Source organism: Perca flavescens, chromosome 11, assembly GCF_004354835.1.
Source record: "Perca flavescens isolate YP-PL-M2 chromosome 11, PFLA_1.0, whole genome shotgun sequence".
NCBI lineage: Eukaryota > Metazoa > Chordata > Actinopteri > Perciformes > Percidae > Perca > Perca flavescens.
In genome coordinates this window covers 6,843,483-6,861,230 of record NC_041341.1, presented here as the reverse complement: position 1 = coordinate 6,861,230, position 17,748 = coordinate 6,843,483, and the positions used below count along the sequence as shown (strand labels likewise).

At 43.8% G+C, this 17,748-nt stretch overlaps 1 protein-coding gene across 7 annotated transcripts in view; it reads left to right on the top strand.

The window, feature by feature from the left end:
* The window catches only part of caska (calcium/calmodulin-dependent serine protein kinase a), a 199,954-nt gene that overhangs the window by 68,419 nt on the left and 113,787 nt on the right, over positions 1-17,748 (top strand). For all 7 annotated transcript variants that reach the window (XM_028590367.1, XM_028590365.1, XM_028590364.1 and 4 more), the window contains exon 2: positions 12,733-12,845. In XM_028590367.1, the coding sequence (XP_028446168.1) occupies positions 12,733-12,845 (113 nt within the window). The remainder of the gene's footprint in view (positions 1-12,732; positions 12,846-17,748) is intronic.

The window sequence follows — 17,748 nt, the reverse complement described above, 5'->3', positions numbered from 1 at the left end:
AAGCCAACGGAGAGTTGCTAGACAGACCATGGCTGCAAATTACATTTGCTACCGCCAGGGTGCGTCTAGATTTTTAGGCTATTTGTTGGTGTGTTTCTGTGTAAAATGTATCTGCAGAATTCTGCATGTAAAGATTCTGTTGGATCTTTGTCCAAGCGACTGAGAGGACCCCATACTTACATACATACTACCGTACAGCGCAATGGACTGGATGACGCTATCAAATACTATAAGCCAGATTTTAAATTGGAATTTGGAAGTTATAAAATGTTCTTTTAATTGCATGTATGGCTCTTCAAGCTTATTCTTTTAGTGCATTCACTGCAATGTTGAAACTCCCTGATGCTGATATGATTATACCAACTCATGCTATGTGCAATGGTTTTTTTTATGATAAATTGGAGTTTGTTCTCCTGACATCTTTGGCGTTTTTGGAAGATGGTGACATTAGTTTTCTTCATATTTACTGCCCAGTCCCAGTACTTTTCTACTTTTCTATGTGTCTAGCTGTTGCTGTAGTCCTTGTTCAGTAGGAGACAATAGCACAAGGTCATCAGCATAAAACCGAGACTTCACTGCTCTATCTAGGAGCAGCACATTGATCTAACTCAACAGCAAGCTCATGGACATACACATTAAATGAAGTCTGACTTAAATTGCAACCCTGCCAAACACCTCTTCTCTGGGTGAAGAATTCAGTTTGTTTGTCTCCAATTTTAACCGCACAACTAATTTCCAAATACATAGATTTAACCAGATCATACAGTACATTTTGCCCCCTATGCCGCAGTTTAGAAGTTTGTAAAAGAGTCCTTTGTGCCAAATAGAGTCAAAAGCTTCTTTTGAAATCAATTAAACGAGAATATTTTACCATATTTTACTTTTGCTGTTAATCACATTGGTGAAATGACTTTGGCTAAGTTATCATCCCAAAAAAAGGAAATGAAATCCTGCTGCAGAGTTTTCTGCTGCTCACAGAGCATTAAGAACACTTTTTTTGACCAATCAACTTATCGATTAGTCGAGGAAATAATCGACCGATTAATCAACAACGAGAATAATCGTAAATTGCCGCTCTAGTATTGTTAATGCGCATACTTAAAGAACAGATCACTTGATTGCAACATCAAAAATAATCTAAACTAAATAGCTAAATGATAGTCTGATCTAACAGCCAAGAGAATGTGAATGTCCTCTCCTTTTAGGAGCTGCTGCTGGCACAGTTGCATAAAGCTGCCTGGTGTAAAGCAGCTTAGTGCAGCAACTTCCTCCCCTGTCGTTTCCGATGACCAGTCTGACACACATGTGCGCGGAGCCTCATCTGCTCGCGCCACCGGTTTGGCCGTTAGTCTGAGCGTGAGTGATGCCGTGGACCTGCCTGTGTCGTAAAGCGCGTGACATTTACGGAATGAGACGCGCGGTGATTGATGCACTGTGAAGTTGGGAAGGAGTGCGGCCCGCAAATCACCTTTTACTACAGCGACACACACACACACACACACACACACACACAAAGAAGATACACACAAAGATGCAGATAGATGGCGTGCCTATATAGGGCACCCTATCTTTTTGATGCTGCCGTAAATTCCCATTTGTTACCCTGACGTTGTATGCAGCACATACTCTGATTTTATACGCTCACGAGCCTGTTCTTGCATCCTCTCCCAGGGTCAGTCATAGTACCAACAGATTAAAGTTACTGCAACACACCGTACCTGTGAGCTGAGCTGAAGGGTAAAGGTCAGGAGGTTATTGAGTGCCTATTGCTTGTGAACTTTGAGACTAAGGACCCTATTTTAAAGAGCTAAGTGCTTGGCGTGAAGTGCCTGGTGCAGGTGCGTTTGGGGCGTGTCCAAATCCACTTTTGCTAGTTTAATGGCGGAAACAAGGGTCCATGCGCCGGGCGTCTGGTTCTAAAGGGTTGTACTCAGTGTCTTCATTAATCAGAGGTGTGTTTTGGGTGTCAACATGCAGTCAACCAATCAGAGTGTCATCTCCCATTCCCTTTAAAAGCCAGGTGCGTTTGGACCTTGGAGCATTGCTGTTATGATGGAGGATTTACACTGTAATATTTTAATATGTAATCTTCTTCGTGTGTGTGTGTGTGCTGCTGTGCGTCCCTGTTTTTGTGTAACAAGCATAGTGTGCACGCACTGTGCACGAGCCTAGGAGCATTTCACTAATGCTCTGTTAAAATAACAATGAAATGCTGCGTTACTGACTTTAGACCAGGTTTTTGTTGGTCAATGGTGCGATCACTTCCCGCTGCCTCAAGATAGCAGTACGCCCAGAATGCACCTGAACACACCTCCCTGTAAGACCAGCACGCCCAGAATGCACCTGAACTCATCTCCCAGTAAGACCAGCACGCCCAGAATGCACCTGAACTCATCTCCCAGTAAGACCAGCACGCCCAGAATGCACCTGAACACTAGCCTCGTGAGAGCGTCCTGATCTGGCGAGCTCCAGTTCTCCTCCCAGATCAGTCTGGCATCTTGAGGCAGAGAAAATTTGGAGCCGTTAGCCAAACGACCGGGCCAATCAGCGTTGGTTTTGAGGTGGGTTAGGTGGTGATAGACAGATGGTTTATCCAATCAGCTAACCAGTATTTTCAGACAGCGGTAGCCGCTCGCTAATGCTTTTTTTCTCTTGGATCCTTCTTTTGGAATATGGTCCGTGAACCTGAAATGGTTCCTTTTATTCCTAAATTCTCGTTACACAAACGGCAAATATCCTTAACCGACATGCTGCCTGCTTGCTGAGCTGACGAGCTATGCTTTGCCTGCAGCAGCAGGGGCGGGCTTGTGGTTGTATTTTCATACGCTTCGTGGATCTGATTGGTTGATTTGGCCCGTCTATCACCAACATAGGTGATAGACAGATGGTTCATCCAATCAGCTAACTATTTCTGCCCCTTCCCAAAAGTTCTCAAACGGAAAGTTCCCAGATGGATATGCTGAGCAAATGCGAAGCGATCCATCTGGCGGAGTCAGGTTACCTGAACACACCTCCCTGTAAGACCAGCACGCTCAGAATGCACCTGAACACACCTCCCTGTAAGACCAGCACTCCCAGAATGCACCTGAACACATCTCCCAGTAAGACCAGCATGCCCAGAATGCACCTGAACACACCTCCCTGTAAGACCAGCATGCCCAGAATGCACCTGAACACACCTCCCAGTAAGATCAGCATGCCCAGAATGCACCTGAACACACCTCCCTGTAAGACCAGCATGCCCAGAATGCACCTGAACACACCTCCCAGTAAGACCAGCACGCCCATGGGCCACAGATGGGCGCAGGTGCATTTGCTATTTAAACCACGTGGGCGCAGGACGGGAAACTGACAACTGCGTCGGTCTTAAACTGGCAAAGACACTTGCGTCGGGCTTTGTGCTGTGCCGGGTGCCAGATAGGGCCCGAGAGATCACACACATTTAGACATTTAGATGATTCTCGTTGTTTGCAACCACCTCAAGCAGACGGAGACGCAGTCTTAATGCACTTCAACTCTGCTACATGCAGCCATACTATGCCAGCAGTGAGAGAAGTGAAGAAAGGATTAGTGAGCACAAGGAGAGGTGATCAGAAATGGGTCAGAAGTCTTATTATTCCTCTTACAGAAGCCAACAGCAATTACTGAAGAATTGGCCACATCACAATGAATTAATGATAGAGCCAGCAGCAGAGCTTATTCGTGACTACCCTATTTAAAAACTCCATTGAAGGGGTGTGACAATTTTGATTTGAAATCGAGAACCGATCAAAATGACCTTTTGATTTTGACTGTTGATTTCGACTATGGAAATCAAGAGCAGGATCAGTGATTCCCCCCAGTATTTTCTTCTCTCTCCACCCCTGCCTGTACTTGTGCACGTCCGAAGAAAAAACAACAACAGACACAGCGTAGCGTGCATCTAAAGACACAGGGCAACGTTAGCTTAGCGGTAGCCTGCAGCCGCTCTTTTTCCAGACACCATGGCCACTGCCGGACTCAGAGATGACCGTGTGGCAACATCTAGCAAGTTCCCCCGGGAGTTAGCTTTGGAAACAAACAATGAAGGTAAAGCATGTGGGCTTGGACGGGACTTCATGGTGCATTCATGTGACCCTCATTAAACTTACTGTGCATTCAATTGCACTTGGTAAACACTGAGAAACTCAAACAGTTGTAAAGTACCCTTCTGCCATCTAGTGGCTCTTATTGGGGCATTGCAGTCATTGCTTAAAAAAAAGAAAATGTTTAAATCGAAAGTCGACTCGAATGGTGAAACCCAGATTACGAAAATTTGGTAATAGAGAGTAGAAAATCTTGTAATATTTTAAGAAGAAAGTCGTAATATCTGAAGAAAAAAAGTCCTTATATATTAAGAAAGAAGTCGTAATATTTAGAAAAAAAAAGTCTAATATTTTCCAGATTTAAACAAAAATATATATTTTAAGAAAAAGTATTTGGCATGTCAGTTTTTTTTTTTTTTTTTTTTTTTTTTTACATTAAAAAAATCCATGTTATATAAAACATGAATAATGGCGTCATATCATTTCATCTTTTAAACATGAACCCATGTTTCTGGAGTTATTGAAAGCCTGATAACCGTCCATAATGATGAGCATTTAGTTTTTAACCTTTACAATATCAATAATAAATCAAGCTTTTGCACACCCAGTCGCCAGTCTGTTAAAAGGTCTAAGTCTGTAGTTGAGACCTCAGCCCCGATCACCTGAACCCGTCTATTTGATAAACAGCGCGGCACAGGCAATAAGTGAAGCTGGGCAACATGTTGTGACCTTGGAAAACCCATTTTGTGTAATTACTCGACGATGATGAGATACTAAATCATATTCCCAAGACGAAAAGGTTTTAACATCAACGTCTTGATATAATGAGAAAATGAATAAAAGTTGCAGTAACCTTGGTCAACTCCGCCTCCATAATTCACTGACAAGTGGTGTCTCATTTCTAACCATGCGGATGAAACGCTGTGATAAACGTACGGCCTTGAGCTGATAACGGAGGAACTGGGCTGCATGGAGTCGTGCTCGCCGTTCGGAGAAACTCTCAAATACTGCGGTGGAAAAAAAAATGGACTCGCCCTGCTTCTCTACTGTCACTTCTTTCTCTTCCTGTCCATGTTTCTCCTCTTCTTTCGGTCTCTCTTCTCACCTCTTCCCCCTCTCTGTCTCTCTATCTCTCTCTCCCTCTCTCTCTCCTCTCTCTCTCTGTCTCCCTCTCTGTCTCTCTCCCTCTCTCTGTCTCCCTCTCTCCTCTCTCTGTCTCTCTCTCCCTCCCTCCCTCTCTCTCCCTCCCTCTCTTGCTCCCTCTCCTCTCTCTCTCTGTCTCTCTCCCTCTCTCTGTCTCCCTCTCTCCTCTCTCTGTCTCTCTCTCCCTCCCTCCCTCTCTCTCCCCTCTCTCTCGGTCTCCCTCCTCTCTCTCTCTCTCTCTCCCTCCCTCCCTCTCTCTCTCTCCCTCTCTCTCTTTCTCTCTCTCCCTCCCTCTCTCGCTCCCTCCTTCTCCCTCTCTCTGTCTCCCCTCTCTCCCTCTCTGTCTCCCTCCCTCTCTCTCCCTCTCTCTCCCTGTCTCTCTCTCTGTCTCCCTCCCTCTCTCTCCTCTCTCCTCTCTCTCTCTCTCTCTCTGTCTCTCTCTCCCTGTGTCCCTCTCTCCCTCTCTCTCGCTCCCTCCTTCTCCCTCTCTCTGTTTCTCCCTCTCTCTCTCTCTCCCCCTCTCTCCCTCTCCCTTTCTCCCTCTTTCTCCCTTTCCCTCTCCCTCTCTCTCTCTCTCTCTCTCTCCCTTTCCCTCTCCCTCTCCCTCTCCCTTTCTTTTTCTCTCCCTCCCTTTCTCCCTCTCTCTCTCCCTCCCTCTCCCCCCCTCCCTCTCTTTCTCTCTCGTCCTCTTCCTGTTATTTGAGTGAGGGTGGCTGAAGTGCAGGAATCATCAGAACAGCCCGTGTGCAGCTGACTTTCTATTCACAGCTCTAATGGCTGACGCTGTGTGCAGCTGAGCCCATTCAAAGCCAGAATGGCTCCTCCTCGTACAGTTGATTTTTTTTTTTCTAAGACGCCCCGTTCCGCCACTCGAGCCGTCTGCGGTTCATAGCCGTTTCTCGCCCTCCCGTCCCCCTCTCCTCCCCTCTCCTGACAGAGCATTGTGAGCCTGATGTGTGCTGGAGATCTATTGTGCCCCTTAAAACCCTTTTTTCTTTTATTTGCTGTAAAGTAGGGCTGTAGTCGATTTAAAGAAATTTGCACTTGTGCGGTTTTGTCGACTAATTGGTTGATTTAATCGAGATATCTGTGAACGAAAGAATCATGCAAAAGCACCACTGTAAATCTTGTGTTTACCAGAGATGGGCTCAGAAGTTTTCTTGGAAATATGTCATTCAGCATGAAAAAGCATAAAACACGACTAATGAGACTGAAGAAATCTTAGTTAGACCAAAACAAGCGATTAGTTGACTAATCGACTCAGAGGGGGCGGCCGTACTGTGAATAAAATGCCTTTAGTTCGGACTACAGGACACCGTGATCGTTGATGACTTTATTGTCGCTTCATCGCCACATAATACTCAAGGTCTGTTTGAAAGTAGGGCTGTGACTAACGATTATTTTCATCGGCGATTAATCTGTTAATTATTTTGTCAGAAAATTGTGAAAAATGTGGATCAGTGTTTCCCCAAAAAGCCCAATATGACGTCCTCAAATGTCTTATTTTGTCCACAACTCAAAGATATTCAGTTTACTGTCACAAAGGAGAGAAGGAACTAGAACATATTCACATTTTACAAGCTGGAACCAGATCATTTTTTACATTATATTCATAAAGAATGACTCAAACACATTTATTCATAGTGCAACATGGCATCGTGACTTTGCGTAAATGTACACGCCACTTTCCTAAAGCCAAATGGTGTGTTATCTGTACGCATTTTGAGCTTTCCACGTGTATGTCTACGCTGTATACAGCGGATGTAAACATACGCACCACGTGGCGTCGCGAGAATGTCACACGTGTGTAAAAAAATAAAAATAAAATAAAAGTTGGGTTTAGGAAAAGAACATTGGGAAAAGCTTTAGTAACACAAAAAAATTACAAAAACACAACGGTGACCAACGTCACACGCTTAGGGAGACAAACTGTTGGGTTTAGGAAAGAAACATTGGGGAAGGCTTAAAAAAAAAGTAAGTAAGTCCCGTGTTTTACCCATCCTTCCACCCCAACCAAACTCTATTTTTTTTTTTTCTACTACTCGCTACAGCGAAAATTCGCATGCAATGTAGGTCAATGGCGGCCGAACGGCATTGATAAACACGCTAAAAAATGATTATGCGTCTTGACAACACGCAAAAATGGCATACGAATTACCGTGTCATACATACGCACACACACACACACTCGAGATGGTCAATATGGACGAAGACGATGATGGCTACTCATTGAAGGCTCCGTTTGTCCCAGCTCCTTCAGGGCCTCATGTTCACATCGTTGTACAGCGCGCAGCCTCGAGCCAGGCCTGACATTTACTGCGCTGCGATTGGTGGGGGTGGGGGGGGGGGCAGGCAGAGGTGAAGTGACTGGACTGTAGCGCGGAGAGAGAGAGAGAGATAACACAGCAACGGAGAACTGGACTGCATTACTAATGAGAGCCTCCTTTTGACCCAATGTACCTGCTCCAGCAAAAGTTAGTTTGAAACCTAGTTGTGTTTGAGTTTGATGTCAGATAGGGGCTTTTTCTTTGTTTTGCTCAAAGTGCTGGCTTCGCCGGAAATTGACAAATTCATTGTTTGCAAGCTGGTGTTATCTTTTCCCTTTCCCCCACGGAGGCCGGCTCGGCTCAGTAACACGAGGCTTTGGAAAGAAAGACAAACAGACTGTAGCTCTCTTCCAGCTTTCCTCGAATCACTTTGTGAGTTGAAATCTGCACCCTGTATGTCAACCTGTACCTCCTAGTTAATACTTAGTTTATTTAAGGGCATAGTTTGGATCTTTTTGAAGTGTGGTTGTCTGAGCTTCTTCTCCAGACTCTGTGTGTATAGCTACAGTAGACTGCAATCGGCACGTCCCCCCCCCAGTTTTGGAGAAGCAGGCAGGAGTACCGACACAGACACCTGAACACATCTATATATGAAGTGTGATTTTAAGTGGACTCGAGGGCTGTGCAATTAATTAAAATGTAATCGTGATTATGATTTCGGATCACAAAAACGGAATAATCGAGAAAAACAATTATTTAGCTCATTATGTTTTGTCAGTAAACTCACAGTTGTATGTGTGTTTTTTTTACTGTTGATAAAAAGAGTGCATTTTTTAAGTTCAATACTTGCAACATCTTTCCAGAAGTCAACGAGTAATCGTGTTAAATTATCGTGATTTCAATATTGACCAAAATAATTGTGATTATATTTTTTTCCATAATCGAGTAGCCCTATTGGACTCTATATTTAGAGTATTTCCAGTTCTTCACCTTGTTGTTAGACGGCCATTTACGACGGGGAACTGAAGCTGTTATCTCTGCTCGGGAGTTGCTGCTCCACCGCTGCCTCCATCGGTTATTTAGTTTGTGTTATTGTGGTTAGTTTGGTTCGTTCAGATTCACCAAAGTGGCACAATAACACACACTTATTTTAATGAAGAGAAGGCTGCATTTGTATGTAGCCTGTTATTTACCAGAATCAGCCAATAGATGAGTGAATGGACAGAACGACAAACAGATGGATTTGGGAATGTGTGTGTGTGTGTGTGTGTGTGTGTGTGTGCGTGTGTGCGTGTGTGCGTGTGTGTGTGTGTGTGTGTGTGTGTGTGTGTGTGTGTGTGTGTGTGTGTGTGTGTGTGTGTGTGTGTTGGTAAGTTGCACTCACAAGCAGCCAGTAAAATAAATGCCTATCATGTGATGGTGAACTGTGGACACCGAGGAATGTTCACGCTCACTAAACTGGTGACCCAGTGGCCTGTGTGTGTGTGTGTGTGTGTGTGTGTGCGCGCGAGCTTGGGCACGGTGCCTTCCTACCTCACCCTTGTGACGCTAAACAGCTTTAGCCTGATCACCATCTGTTCAACCAGTCTGTGTTTGTGCACAAAGACTGACTCACACACAAGCGCACACACACACACACACACACACACACAGACACAGACACAGCCAGGGGTGGTGTTTTTGTGTAGCTGTGAAATGTTTGCTTTCACATCACCACAGAGGTTGTGCTGAGTGTAATTTGCAGTGGGTCGGGTAGCTGACAGAAGGCTGCAGGTAGTGTTTGTGTCTGTGGCGTGTGTGCGTTGCACCGTATGTGTGCGTTTGTCTCTGCTCAATAATAGCTGCTCCGTCGGTGAACCTGAGTAACCGCCTAGCGTCTCAGTTCACCCATAGGACACGGGCTTCTTACCCTGGGTAAACCCTCATGAACATTGAGATTTGCTCTCCTAGTCAGTCTGGTGGAGAGCCCATTCAAACCCATTTCCAATGTCCCCAAAATTGAGTTACAACTGCGAAGGGTCAGGTGTCAACCAGGCTACGGGCGTCTGAAAGAGATGGAACATTTCCCTTCCCCTCAACTTCAGACGCCCAGAGAAACTGTGACTGTGATTTTTGGAATATCGGCGTGATCTGGGTCATCTTGACTCATACGATCCTTCATCACCGCTGCAGTTAGAAACATTGTAACCCAGGTAACAGACAGCAGAACGGTTTGTCTTTTTGTCCTCCTGTCTGGAGCTTTGTATCATTATTCAACCATTGTCTGTTCTCATCAAAAAGAAGTCTGTAACATCTAGAGCTGCAAAGATTGATGGATTAATCGACAGCTTGAAGATATTTAGTTTACTGTCACAGAGGAGTGAAGAAACCAGAAAATATTCACATTTAAGGAGCCAGAATCAGAGATATTTTTTATACTAAAAAAGACTCAAACCAATGAATTATCAAAATAGTTGATGATTATTTAGATAGTTGACAACTAATCCAGTCCACAAAAAAACTTCATGAGCGCTACTACGCGTTGAGCTAACTGTTGCTTTGCTACATACAAATCTGTCAAATTACAGCTAGGGCCGCTGACCTGCCTTTCACCCAGTGCATGCTGGGATAGCTTCCAAGAATGGGCAGGTAAAGAAAATAGATAGATGGGATTGTGTGTGTGTGTGTGTGTGTGTGTGTGTGTGTGTGTGTGTGTGTGTGTGTGTGTGTGTGTGTGTGTGTGTGTGTGTGTGTGTGTGTGTGTGTGTGTGTGTGTGTGTGTGTGTGTTGCCCAAGATCCATTGTTTCCCTGTGTCTGCAAACCTCATCCTCCCTGCTGCTAAACCTCATCCTCCCAACACACACACACACACACACACACACACACACACACACACACACACACACACACACACACACACACACACACACACACACACACACACACACACACAGGTTTGTGGCACTATCTTTGTGGGGACCCGTCATTGACATAATGCATTCCCCAGCCCCTTACCCTAACCTTAACCATCACAACTAAATGCCTAACCTTAACCCTTACCCTAACCTTAACCATCACAACTAAATGCCTAACCTTAACCCTTACCCTAATCTTAACCATCACAACTAAATGCCTAACCTTAACCCTTACCCTAACCTTAACCATCACAACTAAATGCCTAACCTTAACCCTTACACTCACCCTAACCATAACCTAATTCTATCCCTAATCCTAAAACCAAGTCTTAACCCTCAAACAGCCCTTTAAACTTGGGGGGTCCAGCATTTTGGCCCCACAAAGATGTCGGGACCCCACAAGTATACTGGACTCCCGGTTTTTGGACCCCACGAATATAGTTAAACAAGAACACACACACACACACACACACACACACACACACACACACACACACACACACACACACACACACACACACACACACACACACACACACACACACACACACACACACACACACAGAGAGAGAGAGAGGTCAGCTCAGTTCAAGCCCCCGTGTTGAGTGCAGTTGTAGCCAGCAGCTCTATTTCGGTGGTATGTTCCTGCTGTACTGCTCTGGAAGTCTGACCTGCTGGCTTGTTAATTCTAACCCGCAGCCCTCGAGTGGTCGACCTCTGTTTATCCCATCGACTGAATGCGATGAAACACTCGCTCCGCAGGAGGGATGATTCAATTTGCGAACCCCTCCCACCTCGGCAATGAGAACCAAAGTGCAGTCTCTGTGTGCGCCGATACGCTGTGCAGGAAAATGAGCATAGCCCTGGCTCAGCCTCGGTGTGCTCCGTGTTGATTTGCCCTGCGGGGGTTAACACTTTAATATAACTTTGATGCACCCAGCAGTAGGTGGAGGAGTTGTACTCAGGGAAAGAGGGAGGGAAGGGTGGTAGTATTTGACAGAGGTGGGAGCAAGTCACACGTGTGCAAGTCAGCTTTTTAAGTTGCAAGCAAGTGTCAAGTCACTGTGGTGAAAGTCAAGTCATACAAAACCTGTAACGTTAAAGCTGCAGTGCGTAGTGTCTGTCGCCCCCATGAGGAATTCTTGCCCCCAAGGAGGACACAGAGGATAAAAAAAAACAAAAACATGATGGACTCTTCAGAAGAGGTCATTGTCTTCACTCGAGTTTCTGTGTGGGAAAGTCGCCGCAATCTTCTGAACATAGTCCTACTGAGAAATCCAGAGAGAGTTGTGTGGAGCTGATAGTCTTAATTAGCTTTGGAGCAACTCATTTGGCAACGGCTTGAATTAAACGTTACGCGCTATAGCTTTAACTACGTTGATTTAATCAGTTAGTATCAGTCTTTCACATAGATACTGTATGTCTTAGTAATAGATTTGAAACCAAGTCTGAAGTAACGTTAAGGTTAAGTTAAAACTAAACTAGCTAAAGTTTTACACGCCGGATTATTCGGACTTGTCGTTGTGGTTTTGAGGCGGTGTGAGAGTCCCGTACAGGAAACAGGAAACATCGCTGCCTCTATTGCTGCCACAAAACGTTTTTTAAAACACCAAAATGCAATCACTGAACTAACTGAATGTTTTCCTGCAACAACAAAAGCACTCACTGTTGTCTCACTCGTCTCTTTTCTTTCTCTCGTTCGCTGTGAAATGAAGCTGCCTTCAAGTGCAGTCGGAGACGTCGAGATCTATAAACGATCTGACGGAAAACGGTAATGTGAAATATGAAGGGCCCTATTTTAACGATCTGAGCGCACGGCGTGGAGTGCCTGGCGCAGGTGCGTTTAGGGCGTGTCCAAATCCACTTTTTGCTAGTTTGACGGCGGTAAAAAAGGGTCCGTGTTTAGGGCGCCTGGTCCTAAAGGGTTGCACTTAGAGTCTTCATTAATCAGAGGTGTGTTTTGGGCGTAACATGCAATCAACCAATCAGAGATCATCTCCCATTCCCTTTAAAAGCCAGGCGCGTTTGGACCTTGGAGCATTGCTGTTATGATATTTGTAATCTTCTGCATGTGTGTGTGTGTGTGTGTGTGCGTCCCTGTGTGTGTGTAACAAGCATAGTGTGCGCGCGCTGTGCATTAGCCTAGGAGCATTTTACTAATTTGCTGTTAAAATAACAATGAAATGCTGCGTTATTGACTTTAGACCAGGTTTTTGTTGGTCGCGATCACTTCCCGCTGCCTCAAGATAGCAGTACGCCCAGAATGCACCTGAACACACCTCCCTGTAAGACCAACAAGAACATGTATAAGAAACCCACATGTTAAATGTAATTTTTCCCCCCCCCCCGTCTGTGTTGTTCAGGGGTCCCTTCAGCGTGGTGAGGAGATGCATCAACAGAGAGACGGGGCAGCAGTTCGCTGTCAAAATCGTGGATGTGGCCCAGTTCACTTCCAGTCCTGGACTCAGCACGGAGGGTAAGAGATCATCTGTCTCTGTCTCAGTATCTCGCCGTTATGTCTCTCCCTCTGTTACCCGTCTCTGCTGTTTCCAACTGCTCAAATAACTGAACATAATTGTTTTTTCCCCACTCTGGTGCACACTGCTGGTTAATGCAACGAAGAGGTTACATTCATGTCCTTGTATATGTGTGTAGGTCCACACTGGCCTACTTTTTATTCACACAAGTTTTATTTAGTTTTTATTTATTAACATTTTATTTTACAAGGAAATAATCCCAGTGAGATTCAGAATCTCTTTTTCAAGGGGAGTCCTGGCTGAGACAGCAGTCTAATAATTCCATATTAAAATAAACGGGAAAAACAGACAACAGAAAACAGAAAAAGACAGCTGGCAATTTAACATCATCTCAACAGCATCACCAGCAGCGCTCAGTAACGGCACATGTGCATTTAGTACTCAAATAGTCCTTTATCCTTATTTTAACCTGTGTCATTGTTGGTAGGTAGTCTAATTGAAGATGATTCTGCAATTTATACCAGGATGAGGGTGTAAAAACTTTAAAGGCACTTTCACCTAAGAGGGAATGTCATACATGATTTGCCCGTGTGATCGAATATGGGCAAATCGTAGCCACACTCAATCACACACAGTTCAATCAAATGATGAGTAGCCCTCAGGCCTGTTCTAAAAATGAAAATTGAATATTGATATTATCTGTTTCCCACCTTGTTAAGTCATTGTTGATAGTTATTGTGAGAAATCATTAACTTGATCAGTGTCTTCACATAGATGAGTATCATTAATCATTAATAATCATATATAACGAAAGGCAAACTGAGCATATTTGTTAGGCTATTTCAGAAGAGTGTGTCAAACTGGTAGCCCTTCATATGACTCAATACCCATGAAGTAGCTCTCAGTTTCAAAAAGGTTGGTGACCCCTGGTTTAGAGACCATGTGACCTGTTCACCGTGAGAGGACTGTTTAGAGACCATGTGACCTGTTCACCGTGAGAGGACTGTTTAGAGACCATGTGACCTGTTCACCGTGAGAGGACTGTTTAGAGACCATGTGACCGGCAGATAATGTTAACTGGTCCCTATACACAAACAACGTCATATCATAAATGATAGGGGGACCAGCAACGGCGATTATGAGCTTTTCCTCCATTTTCACGGAACTAATGTTTTGGTAGGAACAAAAGTTTACGTCGTATGTTTCTCCGGGATCAGCCAGCTCGGAGGACGTCTATATTCCGATTGGTTGCTGGCGTTTGCCGCTGAACCGCGTTGTAGCTCATTACCATAAAGTTGACCTTCTTTCAACTTTCTGATTGACTGTCTGGTCGCTAAGTAACGGCTTGTGGATCAAAACTCCCCCTGAGTCTTTCCGTATTTGCCGTGATGCTCCTGAATCGCTTGCCTGATTTCAGCAGCTGAAATAGGCAGCTCCCAGGGTGGGAGGTGTCTTTTTAAAATCTTAAAGTGAACAGTAAAGGCAATGAGCCCGTGTTACCTTATTTGACAGAAATGTGTGAATGTTTCCTTATATTTCTGACCATTTCACAAAACAGAAATGTCTGAAAAGATAGTATTTCAACTTAGCATGTTTCCTTAATAACTTATAACATATTGGGGTCATTTTGGGATCAAATACAGAAAATACATTACATATTGCACCTTTTAACCGTTTTAGCATTCACGTATCACTGTGCTGTGGTTTCACACTCCAGGCAGAGGCGTTTTTCTTCATACTTGTGACTGATCTTGTAATTACAACCATTACCAAGACTATAATTGTAGTCGTGTAATGCTTGTTTTCCCTTCCATGCCTCTAGTTTTTACACTAAACTAGGCTAAACACATATTTGCCTCTCATTTCTAGCAAGTCAAGAAAATAAGCACATTTGTCAAAATGCCCAAAAGCTCCTTTTAAATGACCTCTGTAAATGACGGTCCCGTTGTTTGTTATAGTCTACTAATTACCAGTACTTGTATCATTTTTGATTTGCAGCTGTTCTATCATTGGTTTCTTTTTAATTTGATCATAAACTCTTAAAGTAAGTTGTTGGTATTGGTAATCATAAAAAGAGTTATCTCGAGACACTTTACAGATAGAGTAGGTCTAGACCACACTCTGTAATTTACAAAGACCCAACAATTCCAGTAATCCCCCCAAGAGCATGCATTAGCGGTGGCTATTGCGACAGTGGTGAGGAAAAACTTTTAACCGTGCTTTAAATCTGATGATCAGGTTACATTTTTCGGTTACATTTTACTTGAAGGTATCTACATAAGAGTGACATGACACTGTCATGAATGTGTCATAAACATTATAAACAATCAGAAACGTTTATGACGTAACGCTTCTGTCATTAGGGGCATTCGGTTTTTGTCATGAAAAGTTAGGGTTAGGGTTCATGACAGTGTCATTTAGGTTTCATGTGTCACGACCGTGTCATGTATTCATGACACGGTCATGACACTCTTATGTAGATTTAGAAAAAAGTCCCGCACACTGACCATTACGCAAGCAATAATTTATTTAGAAAAATACAACGTTTCGGTCTTAGACCTTCATCAGATAAATTCACACATTCACCTCAACCATAGCCTTAAATAGTTTGGTTGACTGACCAGGACCAATCAGGTCTGGCTCATGAATGACGTCATTCATTCACAAACTCCCATCACGGACTGTGAACAGGAAAAGGCAGAAAAATTTAAAAACAATGGATAATCAGACCAGTTATGTTATAGGCTCATAATCATAAACTACTACTACTTCTACTACTACTACTACTACTACTACTAGTTTTGATCATATCCTATGCACCTGCCCGACAAAAGAGGTGTGCAAAAAAAATGCTTTCCTACGTTACTCTTATGTAGATACCTTCAAGTAAAGTGTTCCCAATTTTTCTTCAAAATGATGCTAGCAGAGATCCGTGTCCTCCATGTTCTTGTTTCTTACCAGGATGTGTCTCACCTGGCTCTGTGACAGATTTTTACCCACGCTAATGATGGAGCTCTGTCTGGGATGGCAATGTCTGTTTAGGACTCAAAATATCAACTATTGGATGGATTGCCATGGAACTTTGTAGATACATTCATCGTCCACAGAGGATGAATCCCATTGATTTTGGTGATCCTTAAACTTGTTCCTCTAGCGCCACCATGAGGTTCTTATGGTGGTTTTCAGGGAAATAGCTCGACGACCAGAGCTGGCCCAATGCATTAGCACAATAAGCGTCTGCTTAGGGCCCCGTGGTTACCAGAGTGCCGCCAAAAGCACTCAAAATGTCCCCGAAAACGGCTCATAAAAGAGAAAGTCGGCCCATATGCTCACATCGCAAGTTGCGGAAGAGCCCGCCTCCCCCTCGGGTGTCAGTGTTCATAACTAGAGAGAGAGAGAGAAAGGAACCATAACACCAGATACTGACTGGTTTTCGGACCCCTCCCACCAATACAGTAAAACTGCACATTTTAGAGAGGCCTTCTATTGTGGCCAGCCTAAGGCACACCTGTGCAATAATCCTGCTGTCTAATCAGCATCTTGATATGCCACACCTGTGAGGTGGATGGATTTTCTCGGGGAAGGAGAAGTGCTTTTGTGTACGTCAAAAAGTCTTAGATCTTTGAGTTTAGCTCATGAAAAATGGGGGCAAAAACAAAAGTGAAAAGAGAGAGACGCTTCTCTCTACGGCTGCAACGAATGATTATTGTCGATTATCTTCTTGATTAGTTGCTTGGAACGAAAATGGAGAAAAATGTGGATCAGCCCAAGATGACGTCCTCAAATGTCTTGTTTACAACTCAAAGATATTCAGTTTCCTGTCACAGAGGAGAGAATAAACTAGAACATATTCACATTTAACAAGCTGACATCAGAGACTTTTTACTGTTCCCCCCAGACAAACAACAGATTTTCAGATCAAGTCTGAATTTTTTCTTGCATCATCGACAAAGACAATTAAAGACAAGAAACAAGGATGCAAACATTACCTCATAACATAACATAACAAGCAGCTTAAATACAAAGGAAATCTGCCAAAAAGAGTAAAGCCACCGACACATGATAAGCTATTTGCTCTCCGCGCACTGCTAGGTAGAGCAAAGCGCAGCGCAGGTATTCGTCATCAAAACAACGTAAAAATACCTTTCTCTGTAGTCTACCGTTAGCTAGCTACCGTAAATGTAGGATTACTTTTAAAATGCCATATTTTCCCCTCTGGGCTCACCAAAACAGACGCCAAAGCATATTAACCATTCACTGCACGTGATCGCTAAACATATTACATCTTTGGTGTCATTGTTTTCATTGAGGGAATTACTGGAATTGTTGGGGCTTTGTAAATTATAGTGTAGTCTAGACCTACTCTATCTGTAAAGTGTCTCGAGATAACTCTTGTTATGATTTGATACTATAAATAAAATTGAATTGAATTGTTGTTGTTTTTCAAGAATCGGTTTAGGAATCGGAGTCGTTTTTAAAAGTGCCGGTTCGGCATCGGAATCGTAAAAATCCAGACGATACCGAGCCCTAATCATGTGTAGGCGGCTTTAAAGCCCTGTGTGTGTGTGTGTGTGTGTGTGTGTGTGTGTGTGTGTGTGTGATTTGCACGCACAGACAAAAGGCTCCTCGTATAGCTGTAGGAACTTGTATCTCATTTTCTATACTAATATCCGGCATGGCATTTGCAAGCTACGGAGCATGAACACATGCTGTGAGTTCAAGATAATTAATGTTTCTTAGGGGAGCTTTACCTGCCACATTACACAGCTGCCTTCTTTACCTTCTCTAATTCTCTCTCGCTGATGGAGTGTACTTAATCCAGCATGAAAGGGCGTCTCCTTGGTTTACTTGAGCTTCTACAAGGCAGACATGAAGTGCTCAGCCGATTGTACTGTAAACCCC